Source organism: Phyllostomus hastatus, unplaced genomic scaffold (assembly GCF_019186645.2).
Source record: "Phyllostomus hastatus isolate PE091 unplaced genomic scaffold, TTU_PhHast_1.1 phas_scaffold_114, whole genome shotgun sequence".
Taxonomy (NCBI): domain Eukaryota; kingdom Metazoa; phylum Chordata; class Mammalia; order Chiroptera; family Phyllostomidae; genus Phyllostomus; species Phyllostomus hastatus.
Genome location: NW_025334006.1, coordinates 10493490 through 10515237, shown reverse-complemented (window position 1 = coordinate 10515237; position 21748 = coordinate 10493490). Strand labels below are relative to the sequence as shown.

Sequence of the window (21748 nt, the reverse complement as noted above, 5' to 3'; positions counted from 1 at the left end):
CGCCCTTCCTGGCGCTGATCACGGGGTGGGGCAGGAGCTGACACTCAGGAGTGATCAGGACGTGCCGAGCAGGAACTGGTGCTCAGGGTGATCAGGGCCTGAGGGGCAGTTGCGCAAGTTGTGCCCGGGCGGCTATAAGAGGGGCTGGCAGGCATGGAGCTTTGGAGGAATTGCGGAGCAGCTGCGAGGTAAGGCCCAGGCGGGCTCCTTTCTCCTCTATGGGTAGCTCTGGGCAGGCCGCATCTCCTCCACCCCACCTTGCCCCTCTGGGGAAGCTGAGACGGGTGGAGGGAAGGGCAGAGGGCTCCCTTCTGGACTGTGGTAGCTTTGCACAGAGTTCTAACCAGAGGAAAGGCTGCTGGGAGCCCAGGAGCTTTGGATTCAAGCTGTGCCTGTGCCCACGGGGCAGGAATCTATACTCAGGGAGCCAGCCAGGGTGCCGGGAAATCGTCAGAGTCGTCAGCCGCCCACTGAGATGCTTTGAAAATTGCCCTGAGCACATCCCCAAAGATCAAGGTACCTCACTCTTATCTTGGGGTGGGGAATAAAGATGAAGGTTAAGCGGGCATGAATAGGCTCATTCAGTTTCTGAGGACTGGATAGAGCCTTGTTCTGTGGATAAGAATTCAGGCATTATTTTCCAGGGGGGTGGGGGTGTCCCCTACCTTTGAGTGTGAGGGGCTGTATAAGGTGAACTTCGCCTAGGAACAGCCATGGAGGGGTCGGCTGGGGAGGAATGGAGAAAAGGGGTCAGGAAGAAACCAAATCTCCCAGAGAGATTGTGCTGGGTCTTACCACTTCTGGTCTCAAAGCTGTGTAAATTGCCTTCTTCACACAGGATAAGATAGGGTTTCTCCAGGGCGAAAGAACAGCGTCATGGGAGAAGCTGGCTACCCACATTTCTCACTGTTACCACTTCTCTAACCAAGACCACCAAATACACACTGTGGGCAGGTGGGCCCTGATGAGAGCCACCGGCCCGCCTGCCACCTGCCCTCCCTCCTGGCGTGGTTTAGATTTCGTTGTGGGTGTGGTTGTCTTTACACTCCAGCTTCTATAGCTTAAAGATGGTGGCAATTTAGAAAAGTGACTCCCGAGATACAGTTGGATCTGAGTGCGACAAGGGCCTGGTTGTCCTTGGAGAACGGCAGTTTTGGAGAGACAAGATGATTGTTTTCCACTGGAAGGAAGGTCTTCTGGGGGAGGTGGGGCAGAGGGCAGGCACTTGAAGTCGCCACCACAGGACCACAAGCTCAGTGGCGCCCCTTTGCAGGAACTGAGCTCCCCTGTTTGTTCTATAGAGTTCTGGGGTGGGCAGCGGTCCCTGGGACTGGTGGGAGAGACGGTACCCAGTCTCCTTAGTCTGCAGAACCATTGTCGCTCCCATCCTAATGTCCCCATGGACAGAAAGGCCGTGCTGACCATGTGTCTCCTTTTGGTAGGGGGAGAAGGCAAGAGAAAAATGATGTTTTTAGGCTCTTTCCTTTCCAAGCAGTTGAGGACATTGGGCTGAGGCATGTTTCCATGTTGGCAAAAGGAGTCCTTCTCATAGTTTGTACATCTTATGCCCAAAATAACTCTTCTTGGTATTTGGGGGAAATATCTTCCTCCCACTCCGTTCCAGGAAATGGCTCCAAGCACCAAGGACAGAGCCAGGGAAATTGCAATTAATTTGGCCCGTCGGCCCCAAGCAAATGCCGATCCTGTCTGAGTGGCCTGTGCAGGGTGCAGAGGTGGCCACTCCGGAGACCTCCCCTCGCAGAGCCAGGGGTCATTGTCCCTATTCCAGCCTAGATGCCACCCAAGGGAACGTGGTAGTCAGGGAGAGTGAAAGGGTCCAGGAAGTTAGAGTCCCCGAGGTGTGTGTATCCTTGAATAAGATGCGTGTAACTTAAACAAAAATTGAGCCAAATTCTCTTGCAATCAGTCAATAGTAAGCTCTGTCCCCACCAGTGGTAGGATTCCAGTGGCAGCAGCTCTGTTCTGGCCTGCCAGCCGACAGCCTTGAAATTCTTTTTTGTCCACACAGCTGTCTCAGCGAAATAGAAGGAGAGGTTGTTTCTGCTTAAAAACAACATACCTGATGCCTGAGCCCACAGAATCCTTTGCACTTATTTCATGTGTGACAAGAGCAACGCCTTGCTTTTCAGCAAAGTGTGTCTTACAGTCTTTTCTACTCAGTTTATCAGCCTTTGGGAAGTGAATCTGTGATCGGTGCCAATGGCAACATCTCATCCCATAGACTACTTCATCCCCATCTGTGTGCACGTTGCATTTGTACTCAGGGGTGTCCCAGGCTAGGGGTGCCAAGGGAAAGGGGAGAAGTCGCAAGGAAGACAGGAGGGGCAGAGCAGAGGTCTGAGAAGGGCAGGAGGCCCAGAGCACAGGACCAGGGGCCAGGCTGATGCATGGGACCAAGGCGGGGGCACCTGCGACAACAGTCAAGGTGAAGTACAACCCAGGAAGCTGAAGGGAATCAGGGCCAGTGTGGTTCTAGAGGACACATATGAGGGGCAGGAAGCCAGCCCAGGTCCCAGTGAAAGAGAGACTTGCATGCTGAAGCATTTCCTGTTCTCAGTAAGAAAGCTTTCAGGGCCCTGACTGGCATGGCTCAGTGCGGGAGCAGGAGTCCTCCAGTGAGGAGAAAGCTCCCCGTCTGACTCCAGGTTGGGGCATATGACTGGGTTGATGGCCAATCCCAGGTTGGGGGCCTGCAAGAGGCAACTGATCAATGTTTCTCTCCCTCTCTTTCTCCCTCCCTCCCCCTCTCTCTAAAAATTAAAAAATAGATATTTAAAAAAGAAAGGAAAGCTTTTAGGAATTTCTTCTGGGCAAAAGTGATGTGGCATTAAGATGGGACAGGCAAACCATTATAGAAGTAGGTTAACCTGGATAGACAACAAAGATCAGGGATGGGAAATATTTCATTTATTTATTCAATGAATATTTAATGAGCATGTGCTCTGTGCCAGGCCCTTGGGAGATGCTGGAACAAGTGGTGTACCCACCACTCCTGTGCCTGGCAGACATCACCTATTGATCACAGCACCCTCTCCCTCCGAATCTGGGTGGAGCTTCAGACCCCCCTCCACACAGTGCTGCAGGGAGCCCACTAACAATTGATCGGAGCTGACACAGAAACTGAAACTTCTTTGTTTTCCCTGATAACACATGGGATCAGATCTAAGGGTCGTTTCTGATGAACAGGAATTATATAACCCCTCACACCAACACCCTGGCTGCTGGTTAAGTATGTGAATGTGGTTTCTCAAATGAAACTCTTGGTTGCAAATAAGAGAAAACCACTCATGCTACTTCTTTCTTTTCAAACAACGTAGAATATTTATTGTGACCAGCATGTAAAAAACAGAATGGAGATTCTCAAGAGGGGATCTCTTGAGATTACTATTCACTCATAGTAAGGGCGAATTTTATTTTTCGACATTTGTTTCTCTTACATGTTGGCGTCTTTATGTCTTCTGTTTGAAAAGTATATTCAGAAAGTTGAAAGACACTCAGATGAGCGTATGTGGAAGAGAATATTTCATACTGGAGGGCAGAGATAGGGAGGGCCGCCAAGCCTCACGAGGGCCCAGAACCTACAAGATCCGGCACCAGAAAGATCAGGAAGAAGTGAAGGCGGTGACTGTCACTGGCCTGTCATTGGCTGGATGGACACTGGTCTCTCTCAGCCACTCCATGCATGCAAGGCCAACTGTGACCACCCCAGCGCTTCTGAGACCACAACAGAGACAAATGGGGCTTTGTTTAAATTCCTGGGAGAGGCTCTAATGGACCCAGACAGAGGCTGGAGGAGGAAAGACAAGGAAAGGGAGCAAAAAAGAGCATCCTGGTCCCTTGCCTACCACTGGTCACGCAAACATGGCCTCCAGGGCTCCTGTGTGTGTGTCCCAAGTACGGCAGATCCCCCACAAGGTCCCTACATACATGGAATCGGACCCAGGACATTCTAACCCCCTTGCCTCATACACTTCCACCATATCGATGCATTCTCCCAAACCCACCGTAGTTTCCCTCATCACCAACCACACTGTCCCTTTGGCCTGGCCCCCCTGCCCACCCTCTTTCCCCTGGGAGCTCCGTCCTTCCGATCTCAGTGCAAATGTCTCTTCCTATGCACAGCTGTCCTCACCTCCCCAGTGGGCACCCCAGCCCCTCCTTTACTCCCCAACTCCTGCACTCCTTCCCTCACAACCCTCAGCGGGTTGTGTTAAAGTGAGTTGTTTAAGGTTCCGTCTCTCCCTCTGGATTCTGTGCAACTTGAAGGGCCAGGATCCAATCTCCTCTGTCTCTATTCCTCCTTTGTCTTTTCCCTGTCCCTGGGTCCCTTCCAAAGTGGAGTTATGGAAGAAGGAAGGGAGGGAGGAAGGAAAGCAGGCTGAGACGGAAGAATGGAGGGGTCCCCGGGAAGAATATCCAATGCTTTTTTCCTCATAATTAACAACAAACATCACGTTACTGGAACTGAATTCACGCTAGCGTGTCACAGACTACCAGAGAGACGGGTATAAAAACCCTGATGGTACAGAAGGGAGAGAGGAGTGTGCCGGGTACCTTGCTAACCTCCAGAACTTTCAAACCGGGAGACAGCAGAGGAGTTTGGATGGCGTGAGGCTAGCAGCCTCCACCAGTAAACCCTCTGTGGCCCAGGGCTCTCCCCACCCTCCCCCTCTGCTGTCATCAGAAGGCTGTGGGCAGGCTCGGCAGACCCTCTAGAGAAGCCACCCCCTACCTTGACACAGAGGCCCCCGCTTGGTCCGCCTCACCCCCTAGGACAGAGGGGAGGGGAGGGGGCTCACATCTGGAGGCTTCTCGGGGAAGCAGGAGGCTCCCTGTCTGTGGAGAATGAGAAGGTAGAGGTGGGGAAGGGCCTGGGTGGACCTGCCACACGGGGACAGGGAGCAGAGGCAGGGGGAGCTCAACTAAGGACCACGGGGGTGGGGCCAGTGCCCAGCACCCAGGTGAAGTCCAAGAGCAGGAAATTGTGGCGGGGGTGGGTGGCTGGTCACGTGGGCCTCTCCCACTAGCCTGGCGCCTGTTTTCTGTGATCACATTTCATTACCTAGCGCTGCCCTGGGGCTCCATTTTCTAGTTTCTCTCTTTTCTTCTCCAGTGCACCTCTGGCAGGGGGTGATGGTGGAGGGGCTGGGGAGTGGCAGGCCCCTAATTAAAGGACAGAAGAGGAGAGAATGTGGTGGGGGAGGCGGCCTTGGAGTGGAAGGCACAGCCCAGAGGCAACGGTCCCTCAGCCCCCGTCTGGGCTCCCCTCTCTGTCTCCAGGCTCTGCTTAAAAAACAGTCAGAGGGAAAAGGAAAGAGACAGGTTGTTGTGTCAACATTTCAGCAGTTCATCTTAGAAAAATGACAGCTCCTAAATGTTCAAAACCGCTTTGGAAGCTTCCAGAGAGAAAAGGCTTTGCAGCCCAGGCTTTCTTTCTCCCCTCCTCCCCTCAGCTCTCTGCTCACTCCTGCGGCCGTGCCAACCTGCCCTCCTGGGTCTACCTCCAAGGTCCTCTTTATCCAAACTGAGAGTCCCTTTCCCAGCCGTCAGCAGGATGGGGCCACCTGAGGTCCCACTAGCCCAAGCGAGTCGGCACGCCTCATACCCCCATTTCCGGACCCATCTTCATGCCTTTTCCAATTTCCATCTCCATCTTCCTGTCACCCAGCTAAAAACACTAGACTGAGAGTTATCAGAGCTCCCCACTTACACAGAAAGAAGACTCTCTACCTGCCACTCACGCCCACCCCCTCCCTGCCTCCTCATCCATCACACCTCCCATGCCAGCTGCCAGCCGCCAGCCGCCAGCCGCCATCCCCAGAGCCCGCTGCTGGGCTGTGCCTCTCCTCCACCTTCATTAACCCAATTTCTTCTCTCTCGGGGCCCTTATCAAATGCTGCCTCCCCCGAGAGGCCTCTTTGATTTCTTAGTTGGAAATAATGCTGATACCAGCTAACCAGTATTAGGGTTGCTTGGCCATGTGTATTACCTTATTGCATCCATCAGAGTCACAGGTAGGGATTATGACTCATATCATCCCCACGTTACAGCTAAGGAAACAGTCTCAGAGAGGTTAGCACATTTCCCTAAGGTCTTGTGTGCCAGCTCATACATAGATCTGCCCAGCGTGAGAGCTCATCATTTTAAAAAGGATGACTCCCTTCCAAGTTACAGATCTATCCATCTAAACGTTCTTCCTTGCATTGTACTTAATTATGTAACTTTTCAAACCAGTTGTTTAAGATCAGAGCTTTGCTCTTTGCTTTTATTTTTAACAAATGATTTATGCAAATAGTTGACGACATCCAATACTGTGGAATACTCCACAGGCTTCCTGGGGGGACCCCCAGTCTCAGCGCCCCCTCTCCCCACACCTCATTCCTACTTCCCTGTGGTTCCACGTTTCTGTCACCTCTGTCACCTCTGTCCCTGGCCCACAGTGGGTGATCAATACGTGTTAGCTGTTAGCCATCAAATATACAATGAGTATCTATTATGTGTCAGGCACCAAGCTCAGTGAAGCTGTAGCTGCTATCTTGAATTACCCCGCCCCACTCCCTAAGCCTGCTCCTCCCAGCAAGTCCTCCATTATCGGGTCACAGCCAAGCCCCCCATTCAGTTACTGACACTCCATGAACCAAGGAAAACTTTGATTCACTCTTTTCTGATGCCCATGTCCGGGTGCATAAATTAGTCAGCATTAGGGCTGGCAGCGTTTACCAGAGACCCCAATGGCTTCGCCAAGACAGAAGTTATGTCCCTCGCACAGTCCACGGCCAGTATGGCATCTCGGCTCCACAGAGTCCTCGGGGACCTGGGCTCCTCCAGGTCCCTACCCTCTCTGTTCTCAAGGTGAGGCTGTAGTGCTCCCCATTCAAGACAGCACCTGAATGCAGGCTACTGCATGCACAACTGGGGCTTCCGGGCGGGGGAAGGGATGAAAAGGAAGGCGCACAACAGGGGAGCTGCCGCAGGGCACTTTCGTGTGCATGTAATTGGCCATGATTTAGTCACATGGTCACATCTAGTTGGGAGACGCTGGGAAGTGTGCTATTTATTCTGCATGGCCACATCCCTGTCTAAATTTGGGTGTCCTACCACTTGGGAAGAAGGGAAGACTAGATATTAGAGACAGCTAGCAGCCTCCACTAAGAGGGTTAGGTGTGTGGGTGTGTTTGTGTGGGTCTGTGATAGGTGTGTGATGTGTGTGGACATGCATGTTACATGGTGTGTGTTGGGAGGCCAGGTTCTCTCCATCGCTTTGCTCTCAGATAGACCTGTTACCAATTCTCTCTGCAGCCCCCCTGATGCTCCCCTCAACCCAGCTCTCCTCTTAGGCAGCCTTAGCAACAGCTTCTCAACATTTCAAGGAACTGCAATTTATTCTCGGCATCCACTGAAGCATATTACCTGTGGTGATACAGAGGGCTTGTAAACTGTTTTTCCATTAAGGTATTAAAGGGTGGTCATTATGTGAGAGCAACTCTGACCAGCGTTAATCTGGTAATAAATTCTCTTGGTAAGGAGGGTGTCATTAACACATAAATCCTAGAAAAGGATAGGACTCAATCTCGTGCACAGGGGGAATGTGCAGAAACACCAGGTACCCTGTCGAGGTAGCCCAGGTGGGTAGCTGGCCGCAGGCTTGATTCGGGGTTGGCTGCAGGTAGTGCTGCCTGGCTGTTTCAAGCCCTGCCCAGTAGTTACACGATTCGAAGACAGCTGGCATTTACTCCCTCCACCTCCACCTTCTCCACAAACACACACACACATTGGCAAAGGGCTTTACAGGTTCCTGTTATTCACTCTTTGAGCCAGGTGGTGTTATCAGTTCCATTTTACAGATGGGAATGGATGTTTTAGGGAAGTAAAGCATTTTTCACAGAGCTGCACAGCTAATAAGGGCTGCCGCTGGAGCCTTGGAGCCCGACCACTACGTTGTCCATCGTCACTAGGGTTTCATGGCGTCTTACTGGGGGTAGCATTGTTGAACTCTGTTCCACAAAGATTTGGTGGAAATGTGTATTTAGGTAAGAAGTAGTTAACAGAGGGAGTTTTAACTTCTTAAGAGAGCAAACAAGCACAAAAACATCTGAGGGGCCCCCTCCCAAATCCCCAGGTATTTTTTGTATTTGAAGTTGATATGAGGGTACACTCTAGCTTCTTCCAAGAGCAGGGTATTTGTTCCCGAGTGCCATGGTCCCAGGAGCTGCCCTAAGCTGGGCATTGGGGTGGTTTGTAATTTGGACTTTTCCTTGGAAGTTGGAGACACTGGTTGGGCAGGGGGCGGGGGGTGGCAGGGGAGCTGAAAGGGCCCCAGTCTTTCTGGCTGAGGCAGCCCTAAGTGGAATTCTGGCTCTGCCATTCACCTGTTTGACTTCGGGTGAGTGGATGCATCTCCTTGAGCCTCACTTCATCCCTTGCTATGAAATTCATATTTAAAAAAATACCTTTGATCAAGCATTATAAATAGTATACAAACAGACTGCTGATTTCTACTACATTACCAGCATAAGAATTATACTAATAGTGCCACCCATGGACAGAAAATGTATCATCTCTTTTTATCAGGATCCAGATAAGGCAGAACAAAAAAAGCAGAGGTTAACATGTTTGCCGTCCGCAGACCCTTCCTGCTAACATTTATTTACACTAATTAGTATTATAGGCTCTTCCACATATACTTAGCAGGGATCATTGGCCACAGGCTCACAAACATTTAACTTTATTACTTTTTGCCCCATTGCCTCCTGTGCTGCATTAAAACATTGCAGTTTAATCAAGGATCAGCATTCTGTTAATCTTAGAATTCACAGTTCCATGATGCTGGAAGTTTCCAACATTCCAGGAGAACATGTTAAATGTTTTCTCCTGCCTCTGTGCCTTTGCATCTCCTGCTTTCTTGGCGATTATTGGCAACCACTTTCTATTCTTTCTAACCCCTGCTCAGTCTTTAATACCCAGCTCAGGTGACACCTCTTCCAGGAAGCCCCCTTTGACTCCTGTGATATCCTGTATTTTTGTTCTTCTTGCAAAGCTCTTTCTTCCTGAATCAGAATGGCCTGTTTACCTGTTTATTTCTCTTAGCAAACCGTAAGCAACTTGAGGGCAGAGAACACCTGTAGTTCACTCTTGTATCCTTGGTGCCCAGAACAGCCTGTGACTTATTGTCTGACCTTCCATAGGCAGGGGTTGGATTCAGGCTCCCAGTGGGAGAAGGGGAAGCAATAAAGCCAGTGGTAGCTGCCATCACAGAGATATCAGCAGGCTGCTGTGAGAGGCATGGGAAGACAAGTCACCTAATCTCTAATAACGGGGCAGTGATAGAGTACAGTTCACATACCTTTACATCTCTTTCACATGCATTATCTAATTTGATTCTTATAAAAGCCTGGAGATACGTATATCACTGGGGATAAAAGGCAGAGTTTTAGCAGTTATATGATTTGCCTAAAGTCTTATGGTGGGTAAATGGCTGGATGTAAACCAGACCTTAAAAGCCCACTCTCCTCCTTGAAGCACATGATGCAGTCACGTCGGCACCATCACACCCATGTGCTCACACCCTGGCTCAGAGCTCTGTGGTCCACAGCGCACCTCCTCCTGGTTTCATTGACCACACCTCACCTCTCCCCAAGGAAGTGCTTTCTATTCATGTATTTTTAGATAATGAACTGTCTTGGACTCCAAGGAGATGATAATCAGGGCAGAAAGCAAATCTCATTCCTATCTGTATCTGATAACGTGGTTGGTAACGGCATGTGGGTGTTTTCTGAAGTAGCAGCAACTTGTAATGTGTGGTTCCTTTGGTTTGCAGGCCCAAGAAGCACACCTGGGAAGGAAAATGCATTGCAGACTCCTGTGCCGATTCCTGTGGCTTTGGCCCTACCTGTTCTGCCTTGAAGCTTTGCCCATCCACAAAGTCCAGTATGACACCAAAACCCTCATCAAAACGATTGTTACCAGGATCAACGACATCTCACACACGGTAGGAAGGGTCTGGGGAAACAAAACAGAACTGTGGCCATGGGGACACTGGGGCCTCAGGGGTTAGCTGAGGCCTGTGCAGTGACACATAGGGGCCATGGTGGCCTTGACTCCTCCTACTATGCAAACAGTTGCCTCTCCTCTTCTTCCATGAGTCTCCACCTTCTTACTCTAGGGAGAGTACTCCACCTTCTTACCCTGACTGGAATCCTAGTGCCTAGGATTAGAGGGAGCCGTAAAGGCTCTTGTGTCCCATTGGCTGGTGACCAGACCCCCAGCACTTCCCCTCTGGGGCCTCCATTGTATCTCTAGAATGTGCTTATTGAGTAGGTGATCTTTCTAGTTGTGGCTGAGCTCTGGCCCTAGAAAGACTCCGCATTACTGCGAAGGCCACACAAAAGAACAAGTCTATCCCCCCTTCACAAACAACCCTCTGGTACTTGGGAACAGCTGTCAATGTCCCTTGGGTCTTTGCTCCGGGTCCACAAGCTTAGACCTTCAGCCATTTCCCACTTCTCTTCATACCTCTGTTGTCTATCTGGAAAACCTTAAGCTAGTCCCTCAACACCTTTAAGACCTGGTTCCATTATCTAGATAATGGGACTCTCATGTGGTCTTCATAAGGTCATTCTGAGATTAAGGTAGAGGAGGCAAGTGACCCCCCATCCTCCCTTCAGAACCAGAACCAAGTGCGCCCTCAGTGAAGGTTTATAGTTGTGGTTTTTTGTTTTTGTTTTTTTTTTTTTTTGCTAGTCCCCAGCCTTAAAAGCCTACTTTTTCCCCGTGTGGACTTCCATGTCCCCTGATCACTGTGGATGTGATAGTGGCTTTGGGAAGGAAGGTAGGTGGCCAGAAGAAGGGACAGCTCAGAGCTAGATCGAATCTTGGGCATTTTACAAAGAGAAACCCTTAATTCTCCTTGCTTTCAAAATAGTCCTTTGACAAGGTCGCATGTGATAAGGAACAGAGTGCCCCTCTTGTGTGGTGCAGGGAGTGAGTGCTGTGGGCAGTTGGGAAGGGGAATCCCTCTTGGTCATCAGAGTTATTGGAGCAGAAGAGAGAGGTGACACACTCGCTGGGGACGGCCTAATGGGCGAGGTCTGTGGAGAGTCTGGCTGAAGGGAGGAATGTACTAGGGGAGGAAGGAAATGAAGATGGCTAGGGAGGGTGCACTTATGGAGGACCTCAGTTCCTGGGGAAGAGACTTAACTCAGTACAAAATAGGGAATCATGGCTGGGTCCATAGCAAAGGCCATTTGGAAAAGGGAGCACCCTGCAGAGGTTGGTCTGGAAGCTGGAGTGCAAGGTGGTTTGGGAAGGGCAGGAGGACAGAAGTCCAGGAGACCCTCTTAGTGGCTTGGCAGCCACCTGACACAAGAAATAAGGGCCTAGGCTGGGATGGTGCAGAAGGTGGAAAGGAAGCAACTAAGGGAACGAATCTCCATACTCAATGGAGAGGCCTAGGACTTTAGAGTGTTGACTTGTCTCTTACCTCGCTGAGCTCTTTCTTGCTCTCCTTCTTCTTGCACAGCAGTCGATCTCCTCCAAACAGAGGATCACTGGTTTGGACTTCATTCCTGAGCTCTACCCTGTCCTGACTTTGTCCAGGATGGACCAGATGTTGGCAATCTACCAACAGATCCTCACCAGCCTGCCTTCTGGAAATGTGACCCAAATATCTAATGACTTGGATAACCTCCGGGACCTTCTCCACACGCTAGCCTCCTCCAAGAGCTGCCCCTTCCCCCGAGCCAGGGGTCTGAAGACTTTGGAGGACCTGGACGGTGTCCTGGAAGCCTCACTCCACTCTACGGAAGTGGTGGTCCTGAGCAGGCTGCAGGGGTCTCTGCAGGACATGCTACAGGAGCTGGACTTCAGCCCCGAGTGCTGAAACCTTGAAGGCTGAGAGACAGCCTATGTGGACATTTCTCATCCGGGCCTCCAGTCCCTTTCTCCCTCACTCCTCCAAGCCTCCCTCCCGAAGGTCAGCTCTGCCTGGGCTTGGCCACAGCCAACCACCAGTTTATTCAGGCGAAAGGATCCCCGAAGACCAGGGCAGACAACACGAGCGCGTGCTGCCCGAGTGAGGGTGGGTCTGCAAATCAGCCTTAAGAAGCACCAAGTTTATAAATAAATGAATAAATAAATAAAATCCAAACAAACCAACCAAGACATGTGACTAAATAACAATCTCAACCAGATACACAGACTTGAAAAGACGGAACTTTTCTTCTTGTGGGCATAGTGCGTTAATGCAGTACACTAAGGCCTCAGAGTTTCAACCCAAGTCCTGGGGTGGACTCGGGGGCTGGCCCGTCCAAGGAAGTCACTTCCATGGGTGATTTCAAGAGACCCCCATCCCAAACATCTTGCTGATTACTCTGGAGATTTAATGAGACAATGACCCAGCAGAGTGTCTAGTTCACAGTAGATATAAGCGGACCTCCTTCCCTTCACCTCACAGTTAGCAACAGGCTTTAAATGTCACTGACCCGGCACCAGGAGCACATGGACACAAACTCACCTTTGGTGTAGAGGACAGAGGCCACGTCCTTCCTGTACACTAGCTCAGGTGGAGGAAGAAGGGGAGACCCGTGAGAAGGGACGGTCAGCTGTGGCAGAAGCAGCCTAAATGGGTCACTTGGCAGCTGGGGGAAGTGGCCGGCGTCTGTATCAGTCAAGACTGCTTGAGCTGCCCGTGACAGAAACTCAAGGCAAACAAATACAAAAAAAGAGAGAGAGTTTTTTGGCCCATGCTGCTGAGAAGTCTGGGCCATGGTCCATCTCTTACAACACTTCCCTTCGCACTTATCCCCAGGGACCCAGAAGGGGCTAGTGCCATGATCCAACCCACGCCCGCCTGCCTGAGGCGGGTAACAGAGGGTTGGGGATGAGTATTTGTCCCTTCGGTGGCCACCTGGACTGAGAAGCCCCTTCCCTCCTCCCAGCCCCAGTGGCTCAGGAGGCCAGCCCACGGCAACATGCCTGTGAACAGAGGCCTGGAGACACCGCTCCCTCCTCTGAAAGGTGACGCCCGGGGTCAGCGTGGAAGGGCATGCTCCTCAGATTGTCCTTCCACCTCCTTTTCCACCCTCAGGCATGCTCTTGCACTCCCCTGAGGCAGCAGTTCCCATCTGCCAAACAGCTGGCAGAGTCTGGGGGTAGCACCTGGCCGTGTTCAACCTCTAGTGTCAGGACTTTTGCGGAGTCTGGTGAGAAAAACATCGGGTGAACCCAGCAGGACCTTTCAGAAGACCCTGTCCCAGATGCTTGCCGCACAACTGCTTACAACAAAAAATAATTACACCTCATTTTTCAAAAGGACAGAGCAATTTATTCCAGACTTTCAGCATCAGGATCTAAGTCTAGTGATGCCAGACTACACAAATCCACCTGGTTAAGTTCACTGGTTCACTGTCATCCTCAGCCCCAGGGGGTCCTTGCCCTGGGAACCTATCATCTCTGGCCTAAGGATGGGAGCATCAAGGCTATAGAGAAGGTAACAGAGGCCCATGCCCAGCTCAGCTCAACCCCAGCTCCCACCTCAACCCCAGCTCCCAGCCCAGAGGGTGTTCAACCCTTAGGCAAGTTACATAACCTCTCTTACCTTCAATTTGTCATCTGAAGAGGAATAATATCATTTCCTAGTAGACCTTCAGAAGACTGAATGATAAAGTGTTTGGGAAGCTAATAGCCCGATGACTGATATACAGAAAGTTCTTAATAAATCATGCTGTTATTAGTATTAATGAGTCAGGGGAGCAAAAGGAATGGGAGTTGCATAGCAGACTTGGTGCGCTGGCTGCCTCTGACATCAGCTGCAGCTGCGCTGTGCAGTTCCTGTGCACAGCACTCCTCGACCCTCTCCACTTGGACACTTCAGGGAGCCCTCGCAGCCCTTGCAGCACAGCTTGCAAATGACGGCAGAGTGATAGCCCCAGAGGAGCCGATCTCAGCCAGTGGGGATGAAACTCTGTGGATAGATGCCCCAGCCTCCCGCCGTCCACAGGGGCAATTCCGAGGTGCACTGTTCTCAGACCGAGCCCCAGGTGCCCACACCAGTCACCATCGGTGAGGCACTCTCACCTGTCTCTTCCTCCTTCCCTGTCTCATCCCCCCCGCCCCTCACTCCTGCTTCCTAGGGTCACCTCTCAAATAGACCTTCTGTGTCAGAACCCTCATCTCAGGCGCTGCCCTTGGAGGAACCCAGAGTAAGACAACTGCAGAGCAAAAGGAAATGGATGTAGATGCTGGGAGAGCGGTGAAGCAAGGTTCCAGAGAGCTGCGGGAACCACACACCAAAACCCAGGCAAACCCTGGGCTGCCCCAAGGTGTGAGGCCTGTGAGGGAAAGAGGATGGGGTCCCCGGGAGGAAGGGAATCCATGTCAGGAAAGCTTGACATGTTAGAGAGCAAGAACAGGAAGAGAACCTACTAGAACAGAAGAATTACAAGATAGGAAGGAAGGAAAGAAGGAAGGAGGGAGGGACAGAAAGAGAGAAAAATGAAAGTGAAGAAATATATATAAAGTCAAACCATTCGTGAAGGCTCTCCAGCCATGACCTAATCGCCTCCCAAAGGCCCCACCTCCAAATATCATCACATTCGGTGTTAAGATTTAATGCATGAATTTGGCGGGGGACACAGACACTCAATCTATGGCACAACCTTATGATAACTGATTGGAGAAAAGATCAGAGTAAATCAGAGGAGTCTCACCCTGGCTGGCATGGCTCAGTTGGTTGAAGCGTCGTCCTGTAAACAAAATATCATGGGTTCAGTCCTGAGTCAGGGAGCAGATCGATGTTCCCCCTCTCTCCCTCCTGCCCCTGTCTCTCCCTCCTGCCCCTGTCTCTCCCTCCTGCCCCTCTCTCTCCCTCCTGCCCCTCTCTCTAAAATCAGTGGGCATGTCCTTGGGTGAGGATAAAAACATTTTTAAATCAAAGGAGTCTCACTAAGGGGACCTGATATTGGCAGTTCTTCCTTCCCCTGAGTGCCCGCAGTCCCAGCACACTCCTAAGCAGGAGCCCACAGGAAATCTCTCCTGCAGGGGCTTCCCCACCACGCCCCTCCCGCCCCAGGCTGTGAGCCTCTGGGGCAGCTCTCCTCCCCCAGTGCCCGGCTGTAGTGCCTGGCACACCACAGGCCCTCGGGTCTTACCTGAGCAGAGGAATTGTGATGCTTCATAACAAGCCCATTATTTACACGCAAGCAAATTCTGCAAAAAGCCTGAAAACAATTCTAACCATTAAAGGTTAAACTTCTCATTAGAATTCGGCTCACTCTTACTTTTCTCAGCAAACTTCTTTATGAGATCAAAGATACAGGTCCGAACCCACTGCAAGAAAGACAGCTTTGAGATAATGACAGAATTTGAGTACAGCTTCTGCTTGAGATTATGATAAGGAATTAGTTAATTTTATTAGCTGTAGTGAGGACAGAGGGATTAATTATTCTTAAATGCTTCTTCATTAGAGATTCAGGCTGAAATGGTTTAGGGTAAAATGAGATGATATCTGAAATTTGTCTTAAAATACTTCAGGAAAATACATATGTATTTTATTAAATGTATATGTGAGGTTAGATAAACATGATCAGCAAACATGTTGATAATTGTTAAAGCTAGGTGATAGGCACACGAGAGTTCATTCCACCAGACCCTCTACCTTTGGGTAAAATTTCCAGGATAAACTTTCTCGGGAAAGGCGCACTCAGCCCAGGTGCCAGCCGGCACTCTGGGAGGGCGGGGGGAGGGACGGAGGGAGACGACCAGTATCATGTGGAGCCGAATCAAATTTAACTTCACACTTGATTTCACTGCCTGGCAGATGTCGCAGGGCCTTGGGGGACGGCAGACTGTCAGTGTGGGTGTGAAACAGCGAACTAAAACAGAGATTTAGCAACTCAAACAAGGACAGAGTGGCAAGAGCCAGCTGCAAGATGCTGGAAAGGCAAGTCCTGATGCTCATAAGAAGCCAGAGGAGCGAAATCAGGGCCTCGAGCCCGGCCCCATCCCTGCTGGGCTTTGAGGTGCCGCGTGGAAACCGTGAACTGCCCTTCTCCCTCCCCAGGGGAAGCCCGGTGCCCCCACCGCAGTTATCCCTCCGCGCTGAAAATACTGTGTGGGAAGAGAAGCCTCAGACCTCGTATAAAGGAAAATGGGAGTCTTTCTTTTTTTCCCACTTAAATTATTGTAAGAAAAAATTATTATAAAGTACTTTGTCCCTACCTTCAAAACCTTGTCCCTGGGCCAGCCAGGGACAGACTCGTCCCACGTCTCACTGGTCTACCTCATGTGACACCCAGAGCAGGAGCACATGGCTCTCCACTGCAACCCCTGCCCGCATACCCTCTACTTAAACTCTGGGGATTTCCGGGAGTACAGAACAGGGCAGGTCAGAGGACCTGTTCAGAGTGCGTGTTAGGCTCCCCCCTTGGACCTAAGCCAGGCCCCTCGGCACTGAAAGCTGCTGAACCTCAGACAGGACCTTCCTGTCGAAGGCCAGTGTTTCATCTCAGACAGATGTCCCCGAGAAATGTCACAAATCAGAAAACCAGCCCTGAAGTTGCCCTGACTGTCCACCCTTCTGAGCCATCATTCCTCAGGAAACGCCAGCCCTCACAACGTTACCTTTTCTGTTTATACAATGTGTGTGTTTATCTGAGGGAGAACCAGCAGGTGCAGCCTGAATCAGAGGTGGAGCCTCCCCCTCCCCTGACCCCCAGCCCTGGGGCAGTCACAAAAGGGGAAGCCCCTGATCCTTTCCTTCCTCGGGCTTGGACCTTCCGTCTGACTCAAATCTAAAAGTGGTCTTCATAGCCCAGTAATTATTTAGAGATCGTAACAAGTGTCCAGGAAAATCCCCCTTCCTCCACACTTCAGGATGGAGGTACTTTGTTACCTTCCTACATTGGGGGTGCCATGGACAGTGTTCATTATTTATCCCATGTACTGGGTGATAGAAGCAAGGCTCAGAGGTCTCACTGACCAAAGAATCACATCTGAGGGTTAGAACCTGAGCCTTTGAACTTACAATACCCAGGCTGGAGAGACAGAGACAGAGATAGATTAGATATATAGATACAGATACAGAAACACATATAGATATTTTTACCCACCCCAAATATGCACATACAGATTTCCATCTATCTTCTCTTTCCCCTCCCACCTCCACCCCTGCCCATCAGAGGGAATCCCGCTCCATTCCTCAGCTCTACTGCCTTCAATGCTGGCTTTATTTTCAGATGGTAGCAAAGATGACCACCAAAAATTCCAAGCTTCTACCTTTTTCTTGGCAACTCCCCAGGAAAGGCAACTTCTCACCAAGTGTTCCAGCAAAAGTCCCAGGGCTGACTCTGATTGGCCTGGTTTGTATCACATGCTTCTTGCTGAACCAGTCACTGTTGCCAGGAGGATGCAGTACTCTGATTGGTCAGATATGAGTCTGAACTGCAGAAGGATCGATCCCACTTGGAATGAGAATAGGTTATGGGCAGTTTCCCAAGGAAAAGAGGATTCTGTCACAAAAAGGGCGGGGAATAGATTCTGAGAAGGTAGCAACAATAGATGATCCTGCCAGGAATGTTTTGAGCTTCTCTGTCCTGGCCCCTCTGCTTCCTGACAGCCTTCTCAAGTCTTGTTCCAGTCTGGATTTCCTTCTAGGAGAGGAAAGAGAGGAGGTTCACTTTGACCATTTACTTATTTGTACAAAGAATCCAAGCCAGTTCCTACTAGCTCTTAACTTCAATCACACAGCATCTGATAAAAAGTGACATTTGACCTCAGGCTTAGAAGAGAGTAGAGTAATTGTCCTGGGCTCTGGGAACTTCTGATAAGAATGGGGACCGTTTTTGTTATTGATTATACTGGACTGAGCCTTGATACGAACTCATCCACATGGTCTCTGCTCTTGTTAACTGGTTTCTTTTTTTCCTCCCTTATCACTGAGCTTACGCTGCTGACAGAGCTATGTTATTGGTCTCTCTGCTTTGTCTCTTTTCCATTGGGAAAACTGTGGGGGGGGGGGAGTTCCCTCCCTTATAATGGAGGTCATGCTGCTGACACTTTCTGTTGGAAGGCATGGCTGTTCTGGGCGCTTCACAAAGAGCATGACAATCATCAGGATCCCTTGCAGCAGAACAGCAGCACTGTGCCCTCTCGGAAGGACTTTCACACACATTGTTGTGTTTGATCCCCACAATAACCAGGGTGGAAGAATGTACTACTCCACTCACTTCTTTCAGCTGTGGAAGTTAGACCAGAGAGCTTAAGTGGCTGGCTGAAAGTCACAGAGCTCTGTCGCCTTGGGTAGCAGGACAGTATTGGCAAGTAATAAGCAGACATCTATTCAAGGCTTTATTTAACAGCATTAGACTTTATTGCTGCAGAACTCACCAGGGCCAAGGCCCCCGCAGAGTTAGTGTGTGGTATACTAACTACAGCAGTTCAGAAGGACTGAAACACAAACACAGGGTCACAGAGCCGCCGATGGCCATGACCAGAGCCAGCCCAGCATGCTGTCACTTGGACTCACCCACAAGCAGGTCCAAGAGATGGACCCCTCGGACCAACAGGTCCAAGACCCCTTGCAGAGAGGTCTGTGGCTCAGGACAAGCATCCATACAGGTGGTTCAGCCCTACTGGGGAACTCCTCCACTCCTACCCTGCTCCTTCTCCCCTCAAAGGGGCTGGTAGCTGGGCTGTGCATGGTACTGGGGCTTTGCTCTCAGAGAGAAAGGGGACAAGCTTAGAGAATTTTCAAGCCTGAGTGGAAACTCCAACCTGATATGCTGGGAGTTCTCTTCCAAGGACTCTCTTCTTCTCCACCACCCCCTTGCCTTTCCCTCTGTGCCTGTCCTCCATACTAAAAAGCTTGGTCAGAGAGACAGCTGGCAGTGCTCTTTGATTTCTGTGCCACTCATGGATTCTGCCTGCCACCAAAGAAAAGAAGGGTGGCTAGAGGAGGCGGTGGCTAGAAGAGGCAGTGCCTCCTGTCCCAGGAGGAAGAGCCTCGGGAACAGCGGGAAACCCCCCAGCTCCTGTTCCTGTCCCTAGAAACCTCCAGATGACCCTCTGTCATGCAGATTCTTTGCTTGTGTCCTCAGAAAAACACAAGATGAAGAGGTAAATGGCACCCTCTACAAAAATGGGCCCTGACCCTACCCTTCCAGCCCTGTCCCAGGACTCACTGTGGAAGGCCCGGGAGCTCAGCAGCACAGACTGACCAGAGGGGAAGCGACCCAGCCCCAGAGCACTCTGGGAAACCTGCTCTGTGCTAGCGCCAGAACCCTCGGTGGGGTTTTAGGAGACTGGAGCTCCTTCCCAGCGATGTCTGAGGTGAACGGAGCAGGGCTTATCAAAGCCTGCATGGGCCGGAAGAAAAGGGACCCAGTCATTTCGCTCTGGCCTCCGCAGCCTGGGCAAAGTCTTCCCTGGGTGACCCGGCTGTGTGCCGCTGGGAGGCTTCTATTCTAGGAGGTCCCGCCAGGCAGCAGAGAAAAATAGCAGATGCCAGAAACTCATCCATCTGAAAGGACTTGCTTTCCTCCTGCAGGAGAAAAACCCAATCACTCCTTCTCCCAGGCGGGCTATCTGCACTCACGCACTTCTCATAAATGGGAAAAGAATGCCAGGAGTAATCACATGATGTCACGCCGAGAACCCAGCGCAGCCCTGCTCCAATCTCTTTGAAAAGCCCCATATGGGATGATACAAATCCAATTTGTCTTGTCTAGGGGGAAATGAGTTTTAAATATGTTGAATCAAACATATCTTATGAGCCAGACATTAGTGATCCAGAAAAATGCCTTTGAAAACAAATTACCCTGAAAATATTAAGAGTTCGGGTCACCACAGAACTGGGAATTTATGCGGTCACCCCAGCATGGAAAGTCCACCCTGGATACCCACAAGTCCCTGACTGGGTCCCACAGGAGCCCGTGACTCAGAGAGAGCCCAGCTCCCCTCAGTGGTGCCTCCTGCCTAACTCTCAGGATCTGGGATTCAGCATTGTCCCACTGGGCTGCACTGCCGATTCCCGAAGAACTCCGGTCTGCCCAAAGGAGCCAGCCTGGCCGGGCAAGATGGCAGAGGAGGACTGGGAGAGGGAAAATGGGGTCCAGATCCCACTGGCTTCCCAAGCCTGGTAGACACTGATGCTATAGAGAAGAAAGTTTGCAAACCCTGGAGGCACTGGTTGTTGTCTTCCAAGAACTGGGGGAACAGAAAGCCCCAGGGACTGGAAGTCAGGAGATCTGAGTTCTAATCCTCACTCTGCCAGGAGCTGGCTAGCACCAAGGGCCTTGGGTAAGTCTCTCCCCTGTCTCTGGTCCTTAGTTGATACAGCAAAGAGTTGGATTTAAATGACATCCAGTCTCTTTCAAGTCCATGACTAAGATTTTCTTTTTCTTTGCCTTCTCTCTTTCTTTCAAGAGTCTGTAGAGCATCGTAGGTAAGAGCCCAGGCTTTCAAATCAGTCGGCTTGGGCTTGAATCTCAGTGCAGCTGCTCTTGCGTTGTGATTCTGAGCAAGTAACTTAACCTCTCTGTGCTTCCATCTCCACTTCTGTGAAATGAAGATAATGGTATCTACCTGATTGCCTTGAGGAAGGGTTATTGAGGGCTTTGAGGAGCTCTTAGCACATAGCTTTATTCATCAATTACTATATGCCAGGCTCTGTACTAGGCATAATAGATATAGAAATAAGCCGGAATTCCATGGTGGTTGCTCTCTGGAATAATGTTGTCACTTAGAAAAATGTGGCTCAGGAAGCCCCTCTCTCACATCTCTGTGGGTGGGGTGACTCCTGGTCCTGTGCCTTTGGCGTGGGGTTGAGCACGAAGAAGTCCCCCCGCAGGTCACTGAAGCACACGCTAGCCACCTGACATCCCAGTGTTCTTCCTTCGCTGTTTCTTTATTGCTTTTCTGCCCCTGCTTCCACCTGAAATCTAATTTCAAGGCTAACAGAAACAAAATCTCCTGCAAGAGAGCCTTTCCTCCTCCTCCCTCGCTCCTTCCACTCCCTAGTTGTTCATCAGTCTCCGCGTGTTCCTATTGCATCACTTGGCCCCACGGCCTTGCTCCACGTGCCCTGTCTGGGGATCTAGGAGATCCCTGGGTGCCTCTCTGCCCTCCTAAGAACACACTCTGGCCCCGCTCTTCCTAGAACCGGACCCCACCAGAATCTCCTTGGCTAGTGAGGACATTGACTGCAGGAACATTCAGCTTTGTTTTCCCAGGGGGCGGGGGGTGGAGAGTGGGAGGGCAGACAGAGAAATTGCTTAGCTCCTGCACAGTCAGCAGGGAAGGTAATAGGGATTAATCTGGGCACTGCCAAATTCAGATGTGTCCCCGGCCCAGGAGGGAGGACAAGCAGCTGCTGTGTCAGGGGCCAGCTGCAGCCTGCAAGGGGGCCCCAGGGGAAAAAGAAGGCCCTGACCCCGAACAGGGAGCTCCAAGGGGTCCAGTGCAGCATCTCAGAGGCCTGCAGCCGCCCTGCCCAGCGCTGCCAGCCAGGAGGCCTGGCTGATGGATGCTTTCAATAGACACGTTGGGGAGCTGGCATCCAAGTATTTACACTCAAATGCACATTGGCTGTTTAAGGAATTCCCAAATCCCCTCCTGGAGCATACATTATGAAAAACGTTTCTAGAGAAATCCTGCAGGCTCCTTTATCAATACCCTCAACCTTCAGCTGCCAGAGGCTGGGACAATTGGGGAAGGGCAGCCTTTTGGCTGATCC

General features: G+C 50.9%; 1 protein-coding gene across 3 annotated transcripts; it reads left to right on the top strand.

Annotated features, from left to right (window-relative positions):
- The first annotated feature begins 108 nt into the window (after positions 1–108).
- On the top strand, positions 109–15233 carry LOC123829652 (leptin). 3 transcript variants are annotated; one of them, XM_045855514.1, is made up of 4 exons: positions 172–188; positions 410–516; positions 9839–10009; positions 11540–15233. In XM_045855514.1, exons 3-4 carry the CDS (start codon positions 9866–9868, stop codon positions 11897–11899), a joined length of 504 nt encoding a protein of 167 aa, XP_045711470.1. In that variant the 5' UTR covers positions 172–188; positions 410–516; positions 9839–9865; the 3' UTR covers positions 11900–15233. The 3 variants fall into 3 exon arrangements, with proteins under 3 accessions (XP_045711471.1, XP_045711470.1, XP_045711469.1); XM_045855515.1 differs by lacking the exon at positions 410–516 and having other exon boundaries at positions 109–188; XM_045855513.1 differs by lacking the exon at positions 172–188 and having other exon boundaries at positions 200–516.
- The last annotated feature ends 6515 nt before the right edge of the window (positions 15234–21748 follow it).

What these genes read in the sequence shown, in the direction of transcription:
- LOC123829652 (XM_045855515.1), top strand. Translation starts at nt 9,866, where the DNA reads ATGCATTGCAGACTCCTGTGCCGATTCCTGTGGCTTTGGCCCTACCTG. An exon ending in TCAACGACATCTCACACACG is followed by an intron (nt 10,010 to 11,539) that starts GTAGGAAGGGTC and finishes CTTCTTGCACAG; the next exon opens with CAGTCGATCTCCTCCAAACA.